Genomic DNA, 16,901 nt, shown 5'->3' with positions numbered 1-16,901 from the left:
GTATATTAGGAAACACTATTTCACTAGGAGGGTGGTGAAGTACTGGAATGGGTTACCTAGGGAGGTGGTGGAGGAATCTCCATCCTTAGAGGTTTTTAAGGCCTTGCTGGGATGATTTAGTTGGATTTGGTCCTGCTTTGAGCAGGGGGTTGGACTAGATGGCCTCCTGAAGTCTTTTCCAACCCTAATCTTCTATGATTCTATTATATCATTTGGGGGAGAGGGGGAAGGGAAGGGGGGAAACACCACCAAAATCTCCCCCCCCAACAAAACTGTGTCTTAATAAACACACTAGTAAATACACTTTACCTGAGTACAGAAAATGGAGTTCCTCCGAATGTTGATGACCATGGACACTTTCAGACTATGGTGTATACATTACAGCTCTCAGCCTCCTTAAGCAATCCAGCCATCACTGACTCAATCAGTCAAAAGAAACTGCTGCCCAGTAGCACTCTAAAAACAAAACACAGGCATTTCAAGTTAGGGCAAATACGAAACTCCAAGGCAACTGATGGATTCTAATATCTGATATATCTTCTAATATTCTTTCCCGATAGGGAAATTAACTTCATAATCAAATTTAATCCCCATCTCTCAGGAATAATGGTGTTGCACAGATATAACTGAGGGCACCATTTGGGCAGCAAAATCTTTATTGCTGGAGATGATACACAAGCCAGGAAGAACCCAGCTTGACTTTCAGTCCTAAAGGTGAATTTTGAGAGTTTTAGAAAAAACAGCTTTTAATTCGTGAACTGGTCATATTTAATGTGGAATCAGTGAGACACAATAAACTTTGGACCCCACAACGGCACAGTTCAGAATAGAACTGCATTTTAAGGTCAAATAGAGAGAAGGATGGTTTCATGGTTAAGACACTGGCCTAAGGCTCAGGACAGAGATCCAAGTTCAGTGCTTGACTCTGCCACAGATTCTTTGTGTGACCTTGGGCAAGTCAGTTAGCCTCTCTGTGCCCTGCTTCCCCAGCTGTACACAGGGTGCAATCACATTGCTAAATCACCCAGGTCTTGTGAGGAGAAAGTTAGTTTGTTAAGATACTAAAGTGACGGAGGGCACTTCTGAGCCAAATCTATGCTACACTGAGATAGCAGGAGAGGCATGTGCTTTGTGAATGATTTTTGAGCCAACCCTACCATTCCTCCTCATGGTAGCCAAGCCCCGTGACAGGAGCTGGGTCCAGAAAAACCACTTTCCAGGAGAGGAAAGTTGCCTTGAGCTTCAGAACAACTCCACTTCCTTCTGCCGAATGTGCTGAGTTGCCCGAAGTCTCTATCCTGCCCAACCAGTGACATGGGTAGATCACAGAATCTACCTGGGAATGGCCCTCACCTCTGTTGGCATGACTTAGAAAGACAAGTAGTATCCACATAGCTTATCACCACTCTTCCATAGGAGTGGAAGGTGTCCAGTACTTAGCAAGAGTAGGTCTCAACGAGGACCATATTTATTTTTACACTGGTTTTTTACAACTCTTTGTATTTTTAATTTTTGCAAGGAGGAGGGTAAATACCAGCAGTACTGATGGAGAACTTTGTCCCACAGAGGAAGCACCAGCACCATGGAAGAGGAACATACGCTAGAGAAGGATTCATGTTCAAATGAATCCCCTATTGCGAGTTGACAGGTTTCAGAGTAGCAGCCGTGTTAGTCTGTATCCGCAAAAAGAACAGGAGGACTTGTGGCACCATAGAGACTAACCAATTTATTTGAGCATAAGCTTTCGTGAGCTACAGCCCACTTCATCGTGAGTTAAGTTGTGAGGTAAGTTTTTCTTTTAGCGATGAATCAGCATAATAATCCATCTGTAACATTAGATGTGTCTGCTTGTAACAGCAAAGGGCCATCTGCCCGTTGGAATAAACGTTCAAAATGCTGCTGGGACCACAGCGATGGTCTCTTAATGAAAGGTGGTCAGCAATTAGCCCTTCAAGGAATCATACCCATGGGGTTCTGTACCATGGATGGTCTCCAAACCTGCACTCAACAAGTGTTGGATATTTTTTTTTAACTGTCTGTGGCAGGCTTTCTGTGTGGGGGGTTGTTTTTTTTAGGGGGTGGGGAGATAAATATGTTCCAATTCCTGCAACAGCAGGAGCCAAGTCAAGTTGTAATCAACATATGGCCATTGTAAGCTGGGTAGCCATGAATTAGAAGGGCAAACTGCTCATCGTTTCCAGAATGCCCCTCTGAATCACAGCCACCTGCTTAGGAGGCCAGGCTGCAGCAAAGTAACTGGCCACGTGATTCCATCTGTTTAATCAGTGTGCTATAGATTTGGGGAAGCTGACTAACTTTGCCTCTATCTATTTTCTTTTCTCTTTTTTTTTCCCCTCTAATTGGAGTTTGCTTTATGCTGAGATCCTCAGCCGAAAGGGCGGACATCACAGAGACAATGGAGCACAACTAGGCCAGAGCTGGAGTTCGTTAAACTGAAAACAGCTTTCTTCCCTTGCTAAGGCTGAACTGCTTAAAGGGAACAGATGAAGCAAGTATCCAGTTGCATCATGGAAGTGGGGGAAAGCCTCGGCCTGTGCTGTTAACTGGGCTCTCCTGAAAGCAGCGTTTTGCAGCCCTGAAAGGAAGATCAAACGTACATAGCACATTCCCTCGAGTAAGAAACTGTCATACGGCTTCCTTCTTTCAGGGGAAAAAATACCCATACCAACCATCAACTCTCTGTGCTAGTCTGCGTCAAGATATATTGAACTAAGTTAGCAGCCCAATTGAAATCGAAAATAAAAGTGGACCATGAACACTTGCATAAAATCCGTTTCAGTGACGTTCTGGTTCTTGTTTCACAAAGCAACAGCAACCAGAATATTCAAAGCTGAGGCTGACATATGGTTTCCTGATTCAAGTCACACAACCTTATTATGCAGAAATTTAGTTTCTTTTCTAATTAATTCCAGTTTTACTTTTTCTTTAAAAAATAGTGGCTCTAAAACAAATATTTACTTGAGAGACCTGAACAGCTTTTACCAGCCAGTTAAGGTGTACTAGGAAACACATGATGTTGCCAATAGACTAAAATGTCTCCAGAGGAGTTAGGTAAATATTTAGATAGGTGCTTACAACATGCATGAAAAACCACTGGTAAAATTCTTTAACAACAAGGGTTAATGAAAGCCTTAAGAGTTTTCCTATTCATTTGCTGAAGAAATAGATGGGGATGGGTGGAGAGAGAAAATAGGTATCAAAATAAATGACAAGTTAAAAAGCATTCGCTCTGAATCAGGCAAAACAGGGACTTGAAGGGGAATAAGCTATACTGGTATAAGGCCCCTTTATCCTGGTATAATTGTGTGTAGACCAGCCCTAAACTTCTGTCATTAACCACCTTACAGGTCATTAATATTGAGCTGTAAAGCAACATCAAACCAGATCACAAAAGTATGTATACTGATTAGCTGCATCTGAGTTCTGTGACAGTTATTAGTAATAGTTTTTCAGGACCTCAAACTTAATCTCCTCCATTAGTTTACCAAAAAAAAAAAAAAAAAATTGGATAGTCTTCGAAATTCATGGCCACAATTAGGACGTTTTCCAGAGGCAAAAACATTCAGAATGTTGTATAACAAATTCGCACACTGTCTTCTAGTTTCATGGAATACCCAGACTTATCTCTTGTTGTGAAGATGGAATTCTTCTTGTTCCTTAACCAGTCTTTATTTCTTATAATTATTATAATTATTATTATTATTATTATTATCTCCCTATTCTTGCAATTTGTTGGATCAGGACCTACATTTCTGCTTTTCGTCTGGAATGTGGCAGAATTAGACTTTAACAAGGGCTAATTATCGTTACCAAAAATCTATTATGTATATTCAGAAAGCTTTTTGGCAAGCTTACTATCAGGATTATTACATTTTTGATAGATATTTATTTTAATTTCCCAAATGTGCCGACCCCAAACTCTGGGTGCACAGGCAAACATCAGTGTAAATCACCATTCTAAACCCTAAAAACACCTGTAGAAAACCCCTCTCCCAATACCACTGGTATAACGCATATGCACTATAGACACAGAGCGTCACATAATTCCATACTTAAAATTTTAAAACACACGTCGGGTGGTTTAAAAATGCGTTTAATGTACATTCAGACCAGATGTGAAAATGTGTTGAGCACCGACAGTTTCCCTTCGCTACAGCGGGGACGGCAGGTTCTCCTGACCTCTCGGGAGTTGGCTCTGGGACAATTTAGAAGTGCACATTGTACCAAAGCAAACTGGACTTGAGAAGATGTGCTTTCAGGCTGACAATTAACTTGTATAGCTTCAGCACAGCGCAGATTGTTCAGCTGAATTGCACCCTTTACAGCATTGAAAATAAGGCAGTGCATGCACCGTACAACTGCTGGTTATGCTTCAGATCTGCCCAGCTCACAGGCCTCCAAACCGTGGGGCGTGCCCCCTACATGGGCGCTGAGGAACGTTCGTGGGGGCATGGCAACTCTGGGCCAGCCCCCACGGGGTAGGAGGGAGTGACACCCAGCCCTGCTCCGCTCCCAGCTCCGGCCCCACCTCCCGACCCCGCGCCTGGCCCTATCCCCAGCCTCAGCTCTGCATCGAGCAGAGGGCCTGCTCCCACCCGAAGCCTCGGCCCCTAACTGCGGCTCCATCCCCGGCCCCGCTCCCAGACCCAGGGCCATGCTTAGGCATACGCAGCATACACAGCTGCAAAAGGCACCCGAAAATTTGGGGCACGCCGGGGCTGCGGGGCCCTGGCCAGTTCTGCTTGTGCTGTGCTCTGACTCCGCTGTCCCACCCAGAGGCAGGCTGGCCGGGGCTGTGTACAGTTTGCACCCGGAGTCTTCCTCGCTGCACATGTGCAGAATGAATCAGGACAACAATCAGCAGCAGGGGTGGGAAATTAAAAAAAAAAGGGTGGGGAGGGACACACGTGAAAGAAGCCCCCTGGCCCTTCCCTCTCGCACACTGCTCACTCCCTTCAGCTCACCCACTGGCCGGAGGGCTTCTCTCTGGGAGATCAACAAGGTAGGAGCTGGCGTGGGGCTGTGGGTGCCCGGAGGGAGCCGTGCGTGCTGGAGACAGGAATCTCCTCTCAAAGCTGGGTGTGTGGCGGGGGCCCCTGGCCAGAGCTTCCATCACCCCCCCATGCAGATTAATACACAGGCCAACGGGGCACGTGCCCAGAGCCGCCCTCCCCTCCCCCGTGGCCAATATGGGACCCCCCAGAAAAATGGGCACCCAAGCAGACAGCTCAAGCCACGGGGTGGAAGAAGCCCCGAGGTCACCTGGGTGCCCCGGCAGAAGCCACGCCGGGAAGGATGGCGCCAGGAGGGTTCTGAGGGTCCACAGGTGGTGCGGGGTGGTGGCTGTGTCCCCTCGACACACTGGGGTCAGCGGCACCGGCTGGGGACCACCTTCAGTGGAGCCCCCACCTTCCCCTCCCCCGTCCCTCAATATCCCTCCTCAGGGCATATTGCATAGGGCCCCATAAATCCTAAGGATGGCCCTGCCCAGACCCAGACCCACCCCCAGCTGCGGCCCCAGCCTCAGCCCCCTTACCTTGTCCACGTCCCCTGCCCCAGCCATGTTCTCGGCCCCAGGATGGGATGGGGGGAATAGAGGCACATGAACAAGGGTAAGGTGGGGATGTCCCTCAAAAGTTTGGGGACTACTGGTCTAGGTATCTGTATGATTCCCATCACCACAATCTCAGAGCCTCAACTACATGTAGGCATTCCTCTCCCCATTGTGCTGATGGAGCTCTAGCACAGAGAGATTAACTGACTTGTTTAAAGGTTGCAAAGGGAATCAGCAGCAGACATGTGAATTGAACCCAGGCCACCCAAATCCCACTCCAGCACCTTAACCCCAAGGCCAGCTTTCCCCTTACCCCATATAAAAATAGTGGTCTTATTCCTTCAGCCTTGCAAACGAGTTCAAGAGTTTCCCCATTCATTACATTTTCCTTCCTCCAAACTTCAAGCCATTGTAAATAATGCTTAGCATTTGGCCTCCTACATTACTGAATGCATTCTCTCTCTTCTTTCCTGCACAATACAATTTAGCATTTAAGAAAGTGACAGTTCCATGACTAATTGCAGTTCAGTGTTTGCCTGCATGGGCGGATTTCAACACAGCCAAAAGTTACAACCCTTGAAATAACTTTCAGGTTTCAGCCAAGTGAATTATCATTCATATTAATAGATTCTTTTGCCAGCCCACACTCCACCTTCAGCCTAAAAAGGAAAATGTAACCATTCCAATGAATCCTCAGCAGTATAATCTTCACTGCTGCAAGCATGTTGTGTCATCGTCCTGTTCTACTGAAGTCCATTACACAGATCCCAGCTGCTTGCGGCATGAATTTTAAGTGTCACAAAGTCCTTGGTTGTCAAGATCTGCTATATGGTAATGATGGGCTGTGCATTTCACAAACATGCAGATGTTATAATAAGGAGAGACAAGCATGCATCGCTACCCCTCCTCTCCCACTGAAGTCAAAGGGAATTTTGCCATTGGCTTCCAGAGGAGCAGGATTAAGTCCATAGAGCAGTTACCACTATTTCTGGCCACAACTGTGTTAAGGAAATGAATACATGAATAAACTTTCATTCATTAAAGTCAAAGTAAAGGTGGGCTGGAAGACAGTAAACCTAGACCAATGGTTCTGGATGGTCCAACACCTTATAGATAAATTAAATGGAAGTTATCTTGAAAAATATTTAAGGGCATCAGAAACAGGAAGCCTGCCAAACAATCAGTGGGGCCACTAGAAGATGATGGTGCTGAAGGAGCACTCAAGGAAGACAAGGCTAAATGAATTCTTTGCACCAGTTTTCACTGCAGAGAATGTGATGGAGATACTCACACCTAGGGTGACCAGATGTCCCGACATTATCAGGATCATGCCAATATTCGGGGCTTTGTCTTATATAGGCAACTATTACCTCCTCCCCACACACACACACACCTTGAAAATAAGTGTCCCGATTTTTCACACTTGCGATCTGATCACCCTACCCATACCTGAGCCATTCTTTTTAGATGACAGATCTGAGGAAGTGTCCCCAGACTGAGGTGTCAATCAAGGTGGTTTTGGAACAAATTGATAATTTAGATAGTAATAAGCAACCAGGACCAGACAGTATTCACCCAAGAGTTCTGAAGGAACTCAAATATGAAATTGTAGAATGACTAACTGTGGTACAGAACCGATCACTTAAATCGGCCTTGTACCAGATGACTGGGCGATAATTACTATAACACTGATTTTTTTTAAAAAAGGTTCCAGAGGTGATCTGGTAATTACAGGCTGGTAAACCTAACTTCACTATCAGGCAAATTGGCTGAAACTATAGTAAAGAACAGAATTATCAGACACATAGATGAACACGATATGTTGGGGAAGAGTCAACACGGCTTTTGTAAAGGGAAATCATGCCTCACCCATCTAAGAGAATTCTTTGAGGGTGTCAACAAGTATGTGAACAAGCGGGATACAGTGTACTTAGACTTTAGGAAAGCCTTTGACAAGGTCCCACCCCAAAGACTTTTAAGCAGAGTAAGCAGTCATGAGATAAGAGGGAAGTTCCTCTCAGAGATCAGTAATTAGCTAAAGGATAGGAAACAAAGAGTAAGAATTAATGAAAAAAGAAAAGGAGTACTTGTGGCACCTTAGAGACTAACCAATTTATTTGAGCATAAGCTTTCGTGAGCTACAGCTCACTGCATCCGATGAAGTGAGCTGTAGCTCACGAAAGCTTATGCTCAAATAAATTGGTTAGTCTCTAAGGTGCCACAAGTAAAGTGAGCTGTAGCTCACGAAAGCTTATGCTCAAATAAATTGGTTAGTCTCTAAGGTGCCACAAGTACTCCTTTTCTTTTTGTGAATACAGACTAACACGGCTGCCACTCTGAAACCTAAGAATTAATGATGAATTTTCACAATGGAGAGAGGTAAATAGTGGGATCCCTCAAGGATCTGTACTGGGACCAGTCCTATTCAACATATTCATAAATGATCTGGAAAAGGCGGTGAACAGTGAGGTCGCAAAATTTGCAGACAATACAAAATTATTCAAAGTCCAAAGCTGATTGTGAGGAGTTACAAAGGGATCTCACAAAACTGGGTGACTGAGCAACAACATGGCAGATGAAATTCAATGTTGATCAATGCAAAGTAACGCACACTGGAAAACATAATCCCAGCTATACATACAACATGATGGGGTCTAAATTAGCTGTTACCACTCATGAAAGATCTTGGAGTCACTGTGGATAGTTCTCTGAAAACTCAATGTGCAGCCGCAGTCACAAAAGCTAACAATGTTAGGAACCATTAGGAAAGGGACAGATAATAAGATAGAAAGCATCATAAAGCCACTTTATAATTCCATGGTACACCCACACCTAGTTCTGGTTGCCCCATCTCAAAAAAAGATATGTTGGAGTTGGGAAACGAACTGAGAATGGCAACAAAATGTCTAAGGGTATGGAACAGCTTCCATATGAGGAGAGATTAAAAAGACTGGGACTGTTCATCTTAGAAAAGAGAGGACTAAGGGGGGATATGATAGAGGTCTATAAAATCATGAGTGGTGTGGGAAAAAAGTGTTATTTACCCCTTCACATGACACAACCACAAGGGGTCACCCAATGAAATTAATAGGTAGCAGTTTTAAAACTAACATAAGGAAGTACTTCTTCATACAACGCATGGTCAACCTGTGGAACTCCTTGCCAGGACATGTTGTGAAGGCCAAGACTATAACAGGATTCAAAAAAGAACTAGATAAGTTCATGGAGGATAGGTCCATCAATGGCTATTAATCAGGATGGACAGGGACACAAGCCCATGCTCTGGGCGTCCCTAAACCTCTGACTGCCAGAAGCTAGGACTGGATGACAGGGAATGGATTACTTGATAATTGCCCTGTTCTGTTCATTCCCTCTGGAGCATCCGACCACTGTCAGAAGACAGGATACCAGGCTAGATGGACCATTGATCTGACCCTGTGTGGCCATTCTTTTGTTCTATTGATAGCACAGGGATAGGGGACACCAAACTGCAAAGTTCCCACATAGCTTTGCTCCAATCTACAACCCTGACCTCATTCCTTATTGCATCACCCTGTGCCCCTTTTGTTCCTCCAGCGATACCCACCTTGAAGCACCTGGCTTCTCCTATAACCCATCTTCCTGTGACTATATTTAGTGTCGCATGCAGCACCTAAAAGGCTGTGGACACCTATCAAATATTAAAAATGGGAAGCGTGGAGGAAGGAGATGAACAAATTTAATGGAAGGCAAGCAAAAGAGGCCTATAGCACATCCATGACCAACCATATTTATTTGAAATGGTTTTAGGAAGTGATCACTTAGGGGCCTCAGGATGTACTGAAAAACCTCTTCCATAGAAACAAACGTTCAAAGTGCCCAGGATCTGTATCGCTGGACAGGAGAGAAGGGTCCTCATTCTCGTATGGGGCATGATTGCAGAGCTTGCATTCTTAACACCAGGTAGTCAAGAAGGAAATGCCTTGCAAGTACATGCCTGAGCACTGACATCCTTCTCCAGAGAATTCTGGAGCCACACTCATGGGCTCTTAAAGGTGATTGGCAAAGAATTTTTTTCAACACTAGACTTGTACCTCCTTTAGTTTCTTTCTCATGTTTACAAAAGGCCTGGAAGGAAGGTGTGCATGTGTGTTAATACAGTTTCTTTCTGTCTTTTTCTGACAAAGGGGACTGACAAAGGGCGCTATTCGCAGACACAGCATACCCTCTTCCTGAATTTGCCACCCAATTTGTCTTGCCCAAACTAAAACAACATCTACACTTTTATATTTCAACCAGGCAGCACCCAAATCCAGAACATGAATCAAAAATCGGGGGACAGAGACACACACAACATAGTGAAAGTAGCTTAAACTGGCAGAGGATGAAACAATGGTGCAATGTGAGTCCATTAATTGTGCACTCAACTTGCGTTCTGACCGTTTGTACCAACACCATGATTCTTTTGGTTGTGGATTATTTTTCTCGACACAGTGAAAGGATTTTCTGACAACAAACATTTTTGAGGCGCGTGGAGGTGATACAACATTTTTGCTTTGAACAGTTTACAAACTTTGTGTTTACAGCATTGGGTGGGCTGATGGTAAGTTAAGGCAAATGGCAAGCCCCATCCAGAGACATCTATCATACAGTTTGCAGCTCTACAAGTAGCACTGCTAATAAGGAGTCTGAAGTTACAAAGAACAGCTTAATATTTCAGTTGGTAGCCCAGCTGGCTTCCTGCCTCACCACTCATTTGCATAATTATCATTGGGGGAAAGAGAAGAGTGGGGAACTGAGCAGCCTCCTAATGGAACAGCTGGCCATTCTGAAAATGGATTATATAATTCTATTGTCCTGATGTCTGGCTTGCTTAGTTTGCATATTAAAGATTTCCCCACCCAGGCTTATAGTTTGCTATAGAGCAGCAGTGTCACTCGCATCTCTCACATTTAAGGCTGTCTTAAGCCATTCAGTTTGCTCTTGACACTCGCTATACAAACTCCTGGGTTGTGAAAAACAGCAACAAATCAATCAGGGCAGAGACCTTAACCTTATGGAGATTAAAAGGAATGTGTGAAAGTTCAACTTGACATTATCATTTGCAAATTAATTTAAGAACAGGCATCATGATGAATATTGAAACGTGTCACAATCTGGCATCATACAAAATCAGAGTGAAAAGACCCATTCCTTTCCCCTCTGGCTGTGTGTGTTGTTACAGCCTAGACTACAGGTTTTTATAGTTAATGTGTGAAATAAATACAAGCCTGGAGGAGTTCAAGGTCTAGATAACTGCAAACGATTTTGTGTATGTGTACAAATCAGATCACGCCCACAAATCTTTCCCCCATAAAGTTAAAATCACGTTCCTTCCCCCAAGAGTAACAATTCATTTTTTAAGAAAAGAGTTTTTTTTAATTTTGCTGAGTATTAGGGATAGAACCTCATGATCACCCCAGTCAGAGCCAGATTTGCACAAGTGTGAACCTTATTGATAGTTATTTTTCATGTGTGCAAGAACTTCAAGGTGTCACCTTATGTTTGCAGTAGCTCCCACAATGTACTAGGTGCTTTCCATTCTAACAGAAGAGAGCATACAGGGGATTTACTCCCATTAGAATTTCTCTCTCTCTCTGTTGCTTTCTTCGTAGGCTGTCTGTATTCGCTTCTGCCTCCCCTCCTCGTTTGCCCTAAACAGACTGCAAATTCAATGACATTTGAACTCATGGATTTGTTATTAGACTTAGCAAGTTTGTCAATTCCATTACTCATCATATTAGGCAATGAAGGTAGCACTACCTATAGGTAAGGTTACCCACCACTTTCCATTATAAGACCTTCTTTTCAGTTGCTTATAACTTTGCCAGACAAATCATTCAGGCTGTCATTTTCTAATGCTGATTGTTTGCTTCTGGCTGATTCCCCCCTGCCTCCCACCCACCTGTTGTAAAGGAAATTGTTGGCTCAAACAATTCAATCATCTCTCAAAATGCGGTTCAGGAAAAAATACATCGTTTTATCCATATTAAACAAAAAACCTCTTACAACCATTTTAGCTGAGAAGTTTTAGCATCTGCATGCTTTACAGCAGGTACTTGCCCTGGGGTCAGATATGTGCCTTTTGTTGTCCCTGTGAAATCACATCTAAATTTGCCTATTTTTTAAGACTCTGAAAAAAATCTCAGTTTACACTTGCTCAGCAGAGACTTTTGAGAGTTTGGCAAGCTAAATTCTCTGAAGACTCCATCTGCACTGGGCAGGCTCCAGGCCCCCGTCACAGCTTCAAGGTGCCAACCAGATTACAAATACACCATGCCCACAGAGCAACTAAGCATGTTCCCGAACGGGAAAGAGGAGGGAGCAGCCTGCCTGGAATTTAGAGGAGTGAGGAACATGTGGGGGTGGGAGAGGCAGGGGAGATAGACAGAGGGGAGCAGAAAGTTGGGGTGGGGGAGAATGGGAATTAGCAGCCAGAGGGGATAGCAGCAAGGGAGGGTACAGAGGCAGAAGGGCCTGTAACCACTATCGGGCATGGCCTTACAGGACCTGCCGCTGAACCCATTATTCCTGAGTCTAAACATTCCATATTGTCTACCAAACAGCAGTTGTGAATGCCACTGTCAAAGCTCTTGTTCCCTTTCTTATAGAAGATAACAGCTTACAACTGCTACTAGTTACTTCATTAGTTGAAGTGATAGAGGACTGTACTGTGGATCTAAAGGCCCTGACCCTGCTGCTTCTGCTGAGTGTGTGTGTGTGTGGGGGGGGGTTCAATTTGTTGCATATAACAAAAATTGAAAAAACAAAAATGCTTTTAATGTAGAAAATTACATTAAAAATTGCACTAAAAGAACATTAAGGTTGCAAAGTCATGTACTTAGAAGTTAAGAAATGCCAGATGTATGTGCAATCTAAATTGAGCCCCCTTGTGCATATGCATTGTGATATAGTAATTACAAGATCACATTTTAATCACATACTGTATTTTTCAATGAGACTCCCTGCCACACACGGTGCCTGGGATAGATTTGCTCTGGGGATGAATTAGGGCTGTGCAATTAATAAGGTTGTTGTCTGCAGTATCTCTGCCTCGTTTAGTGCAAAAGCTGGAAGGTGGATGGTGAATGAAGCAGGGACCTGGGGAACTGCAGAAAGAGAAAGGATGCTTGTCATTAAGGCTGCTGAACGACATCCTGGAAAACTGGATTCTACCCCTGCCTCTGCCACAGAGTTCCTTTGTCATACTGGGCATGTCATTTACACCATCTCCACAGGTAATCAGTGTATGTCTTATCTTCTGATTTGCAGAAGTACTGAGCACTTGCAACTGTGGTCATTGGGAGCTGTGATCTGAACATATAAAGTGCTGTAAAATGTTAAGTACTCTGAAAAAAATCAAGCCCCAGGCTTCTTAAATTGGGCACCTAAAATAGCAGATGCTGTGGACAATTTTGTCTCGATTCCCTATGGGTAAAATGGTAATAATACCCCCTCTTGTCTCAAGGGTGCTGTGAAGATGAATTCATTTATGCTTGTAAAGAACTAAGATACTATGATGGGGCACTATAGATTAATTTCCTCATGGGCTTTTCTATCTGCATTCATTTGAATCGTCTGCTGTAAGTAATGTATGGGGCCCCATGCTGAAAGAAGATAAAAAAGAAATATTGCATAGTTACCCATTCAGTGAGCACGCTCCATCCTTTGCACTGAATGAGGCAGGGGTCCTGGGGAAAAAATAGTATAAGATTATGTAACTAAAGACTGTGTCAAAATGAATTTGCCCAACGGGAACAACTCTTGCATGGTTAATCTTAAATCTGGCATTTCTTAACTTTTGAATGCTTCACTTTGCAACTTTACAGTTCCTTTAACATAATTTGAGAGGTTATATATACTGCTACAAACATGTACACATTCATGTCACACCACATTCGTATTTGTATGGATTATCCTTGTTAAATGAAATATTCTAAAAAAAATATAATAAAAGAATCACTCGTTTGGGAAATGTTAAACTTGACTGTAAGAGTATATAGGTCTATGCCGACTGTTTAAAGTAGCTTGACAGAATTTTTTTTTTTTAAATAATTTCAATCGATACTATCCATGTTTATTTTGATCAATTTAAATTTTCACAAGTGCACAAAATGATGGGCTTTAAGCAGGTTTTGTTAGATTATTTTACCCATTTGAATTTCGCAGTTGTGTGAATTATGAGCAGGAAGGTCGTAATATTTATTTAACAGCAGCAGACATTGAGACTCAGAAAGTTAAAGCTTTGTAAGCGTTAAAACACAAATGATCAAAATCCCATCGTCAATTGAAATGCACTTTTTCATCAATGTGCGTTTATGGGGAAATCGAAGTTTACCAATGTTTTCTGAAAAAAAATTAATTTTTCCAAGCCTATTTATAACCCGTAAACACTACATTATGTTTTACCATTTCCTACACAGTTTTAGCACTTTCAGAGAGACCACACTAACCAGATGAACCTAGCTAGTAAAGACAGTAAGAGATGCACTTAGGGGCTAAAATGACTTGTGTCAAAACCCACTTGAAAAATGTGTCACAACAGGCTATTGGACTATCGTATAAATGCTCCTTTGGCAGTTCATTTTCAGTTTGCACTGTTGCAGCATTGTTGGTCCCAGGATATTAGGGAGAGGTGGTGGATGAGATAATATCTTTTATTGGACCAACTTCTATTGGTGAAAGAGAAACTTTCAAGCTACAAAGCTCTTCTTCAGGTCATTTTCAGTGCATTTTTGGTCCATCAGCTACACACCTGCTATTCAACTAAAATATGTTGAAAGCTCAATGATGCTACCAAGCAGACGACCTACAGGCAGATTTTCAACTGGTGTAAGTTGTCATAGGTCCATTCAATGGAGCTGTGACAATTTACACCAGCTGAGGATCTGACCCTGGAAAATAGAGAGGCCTTTGGGTTCTCACTCTTCAGTCAGTGCAGCTTTGGTACATCACAGTGGTAACTTAAGGGTCTGATGGAGGTTGAGTGATTGTCGCATGGGGCAGTTTAGGAAGTTATAATCACCAGAGGATGAAAAGGCTTTCGACTAGCAAAGTGCAGTTCTCTCCTGGGTCTCCTCTTACCTTACTGGGTGCTCCTTCAAGGTCTCATTCAGGAGCTGCTTCTCTTCTGCATTTTCCTGCTTCTCTTTTTCTTTCTCTCACTCACGCTCATACACTCCCTCTCCCTCCTGTGGCAATCTTAGCTGCCATGAGTAGAGAAACCAAAAAAAAATCACGTGAAGAGATTGTAAGGTTGGGATTGTTTATCTTAGAAAGGAGACTAACATTGGTATATAAAATACAAATGGTCTAAAGAAGGTAGATCAAAAGCTTCTGTTCCCTGGGTCTCAAAACACAAGAACAAGGAGACATTCGAGGGAACTAAAAAATGGACAACTCAAAACTCAAGGAAGCACTTGTTCACACAAAGCGTACCTCACTGACACATGATGTTGCCGAGGCCAAGAACTCAGCAAGATTCAAAAAGGGATCAGGTAGAGACCCATTTCCTGGCTATGCCCTTAGAGAACACAGTCGCTGTCGGTATCTGGCTTTGATATCTAATATCATAGATAGATAGCATAGATAGCAAATGTTTGCTGCTGTTAACCAAAGAGTTCATATTCAGAGCCAGACATGTGTATCCACCGACCGTTTAACTGCAGTACTGCCAACCCCAAAGGTTCAAAAATCGTGTCAGACCCTTAAAAATCATGACATTGGCTCCCAAATCTTGAGGGTTTTCCTGATTAAATATATATATAGTGTTTGTCTGGATTTTTGAACTCCCCCTGCCACACCACACCTCAGCGTCAGAGACAATTAGTGCTGCTGAATCCCTCAAATTTATTAAGGTGATTTTGGCCACCACTGCAGGAGCTCTCACCCCCACATCTGCCCATCTCCTTGCTCAGCAATTAATTCTGCATGCCTCTGCCCCCCCACCATCTGCCACCTCCCAATCCCCCATCAGTTCTGTCTCCCCAGCTCCCACTGGACCAGGTCCAAAGGCATAAGGAATATAGAAGTCCAAACTATCCTCCACTTTAGACTGCAAAGGGGGAGACTGTACAATCTCTAGATTGGAAAGGCTATCATCCCAAAGTGCACTTCTGGGAACCTGCTACCCATGCCCCTGACTTGGTTTCATTAAGACAAAGCAGGCCTGGTGCCAAACCAGAGGAAAGGTGCCCCTGACAGGGGTGTAATTTAAGAAGCTGCAGGACTAGAACCCAGGTCTGTGCAGCTTGGGGCAGTGAATGCTCCCAACATTGCCAGTGGAAGGCCACATTTAGCCACATCGAAGGAGCCCTGTGGAGATTGGGGGTTACTTCTCGCAATGCCTAAAGTGGCCAGAGTGACAGCACCCCACAGCCTCGGATGGGCCCACTGCTTACTATTTAACCCTGGAAGATGCTGCAGAAAATCATCTGGGCAACCACATAAGACTTCTGGCTTGCTGTGGCTCCAGACCTCACCTTGTTTTGCTCTGATCCCAGACTGACTTCAACCCTGACTCCCAACTCCAGCCTGGTGACTACTGAAATTCGTTCTCTGACCCTGACCCTGACCCTTGGCTACTGATTTTGGCTCCTGCAACTACCCAGATTCCTGCTCGCCAGCCACCGCCTAGGGGCTGCCCCTTATCTCCGCGACACCAGCCCAGCAGTAACCACGCTGTCTTGACTAAACCTACTTTTATAAGTGCTCACAAGTTCAATGTGGTTTACAGTGGTGGTGGTTTAAGATAAAAATGGGGTACACTGTACCTCTGGGGGGCAAAGGATTGGGAATTAGCCCAACTCGGGGGCTGGCTATCAAAGAGGAATGATTCAAAAGGACTCAGGGATTGGGGGGCATTAATTGTTAACCTACAAAGCAATGTAAGGGCTGGTATGTCCCAGAGGAGAGCGCTTTGTGGTTGAAAGGCTGGTGGTGTTAGAGAGCGGACACCCAGCCAGGTACAGGCAAGACTCCCACACCTTGGAGACAGGAGGCAACTCACAGGCCTGGGTGCCCTGGTGCCTGGGTTTCCACTACCACCTCTCTAGCGGTTACTACCCAGAAGTCTGGACCCTCCTTTTACTCTGCCCTCAAGTTGCAGTCAATATTATTCCCTAAACCCAAGGCTGCCCTTCTCAATGGTTTCCCAGAGCCATTTCTGTGGTGGCTATTGCTCTTGAGGCTCTCTTCTCTGGCTCCCCAGAGTACTTCTCTAACTTAGCTCCTGGCCTCCTCTGGCCCTTTCCTAGCTTCTTCCATCTAGGGTTCTTTCACTGGTTCTCTGGCAGAAAGGAACCACAGC

General features: G+C 44.0%; 1 protein-coding gene across 10 annotated transcripts in view; it reads right to left on the bottom strand.

Moving 5' to 3' along the window:
- Positions 1 to 309: 309 nt before the first annotated feature.
- The window catches only part of FAM53A (family with sequence similarity 53 member A), a 118,817-nt gene continuing 102,225 nt past the window's right edge, over positions 310 to 16,901 (bottom strand). For 2 of the 10 annotated variants that reach the window (XR_012158757.1, XR_012158758.1), the window contains exons 7-9: positions 14,678 to 14,799; positions 13,237 to 13,284; positions 441 to 456 (exon numbers count right to left, since the gene is read on the bottom strand). Coding sequence is in view for 6 of the 10 variants with exons in the window: in XM_073342774.1 (XP_073198875.1) it covers positions 13,159 to 13,284 (126 nt within the window). In the remaining 4 variants the exon portion in view is untranslated. Of the gene's footprint in view, positions 457 to 12,580; positions 12,703 to 13,076; positions 13,285 to 14,677; positions 14,800 to 16,901 lie in introns of those variants that run through there. The other 8 variants (XM_073342778.1, XM_073342781.1, XR_012158755.1 and 5 more) reach the window with 7 other exon arrangements.

This window comes from Lepidochelys kempii, chromosome 4, assembly GCF_965140265.1.
Source record: "Lepidochelys kempii isolate rLepKem1 chromosome 4, rLepKem1.hap2, whole genome shotgun sequence".
Classification (NCBI taxonomy): domain Eukaryota; kingdom Metazoa; phylum Chordata; order Testudines; family Cheloniidae; genus Lepidochelys; species Lepidochelys kempii.
This window is presented reverse-complemented; position numbering and strand designations above follow the sequence as displayed.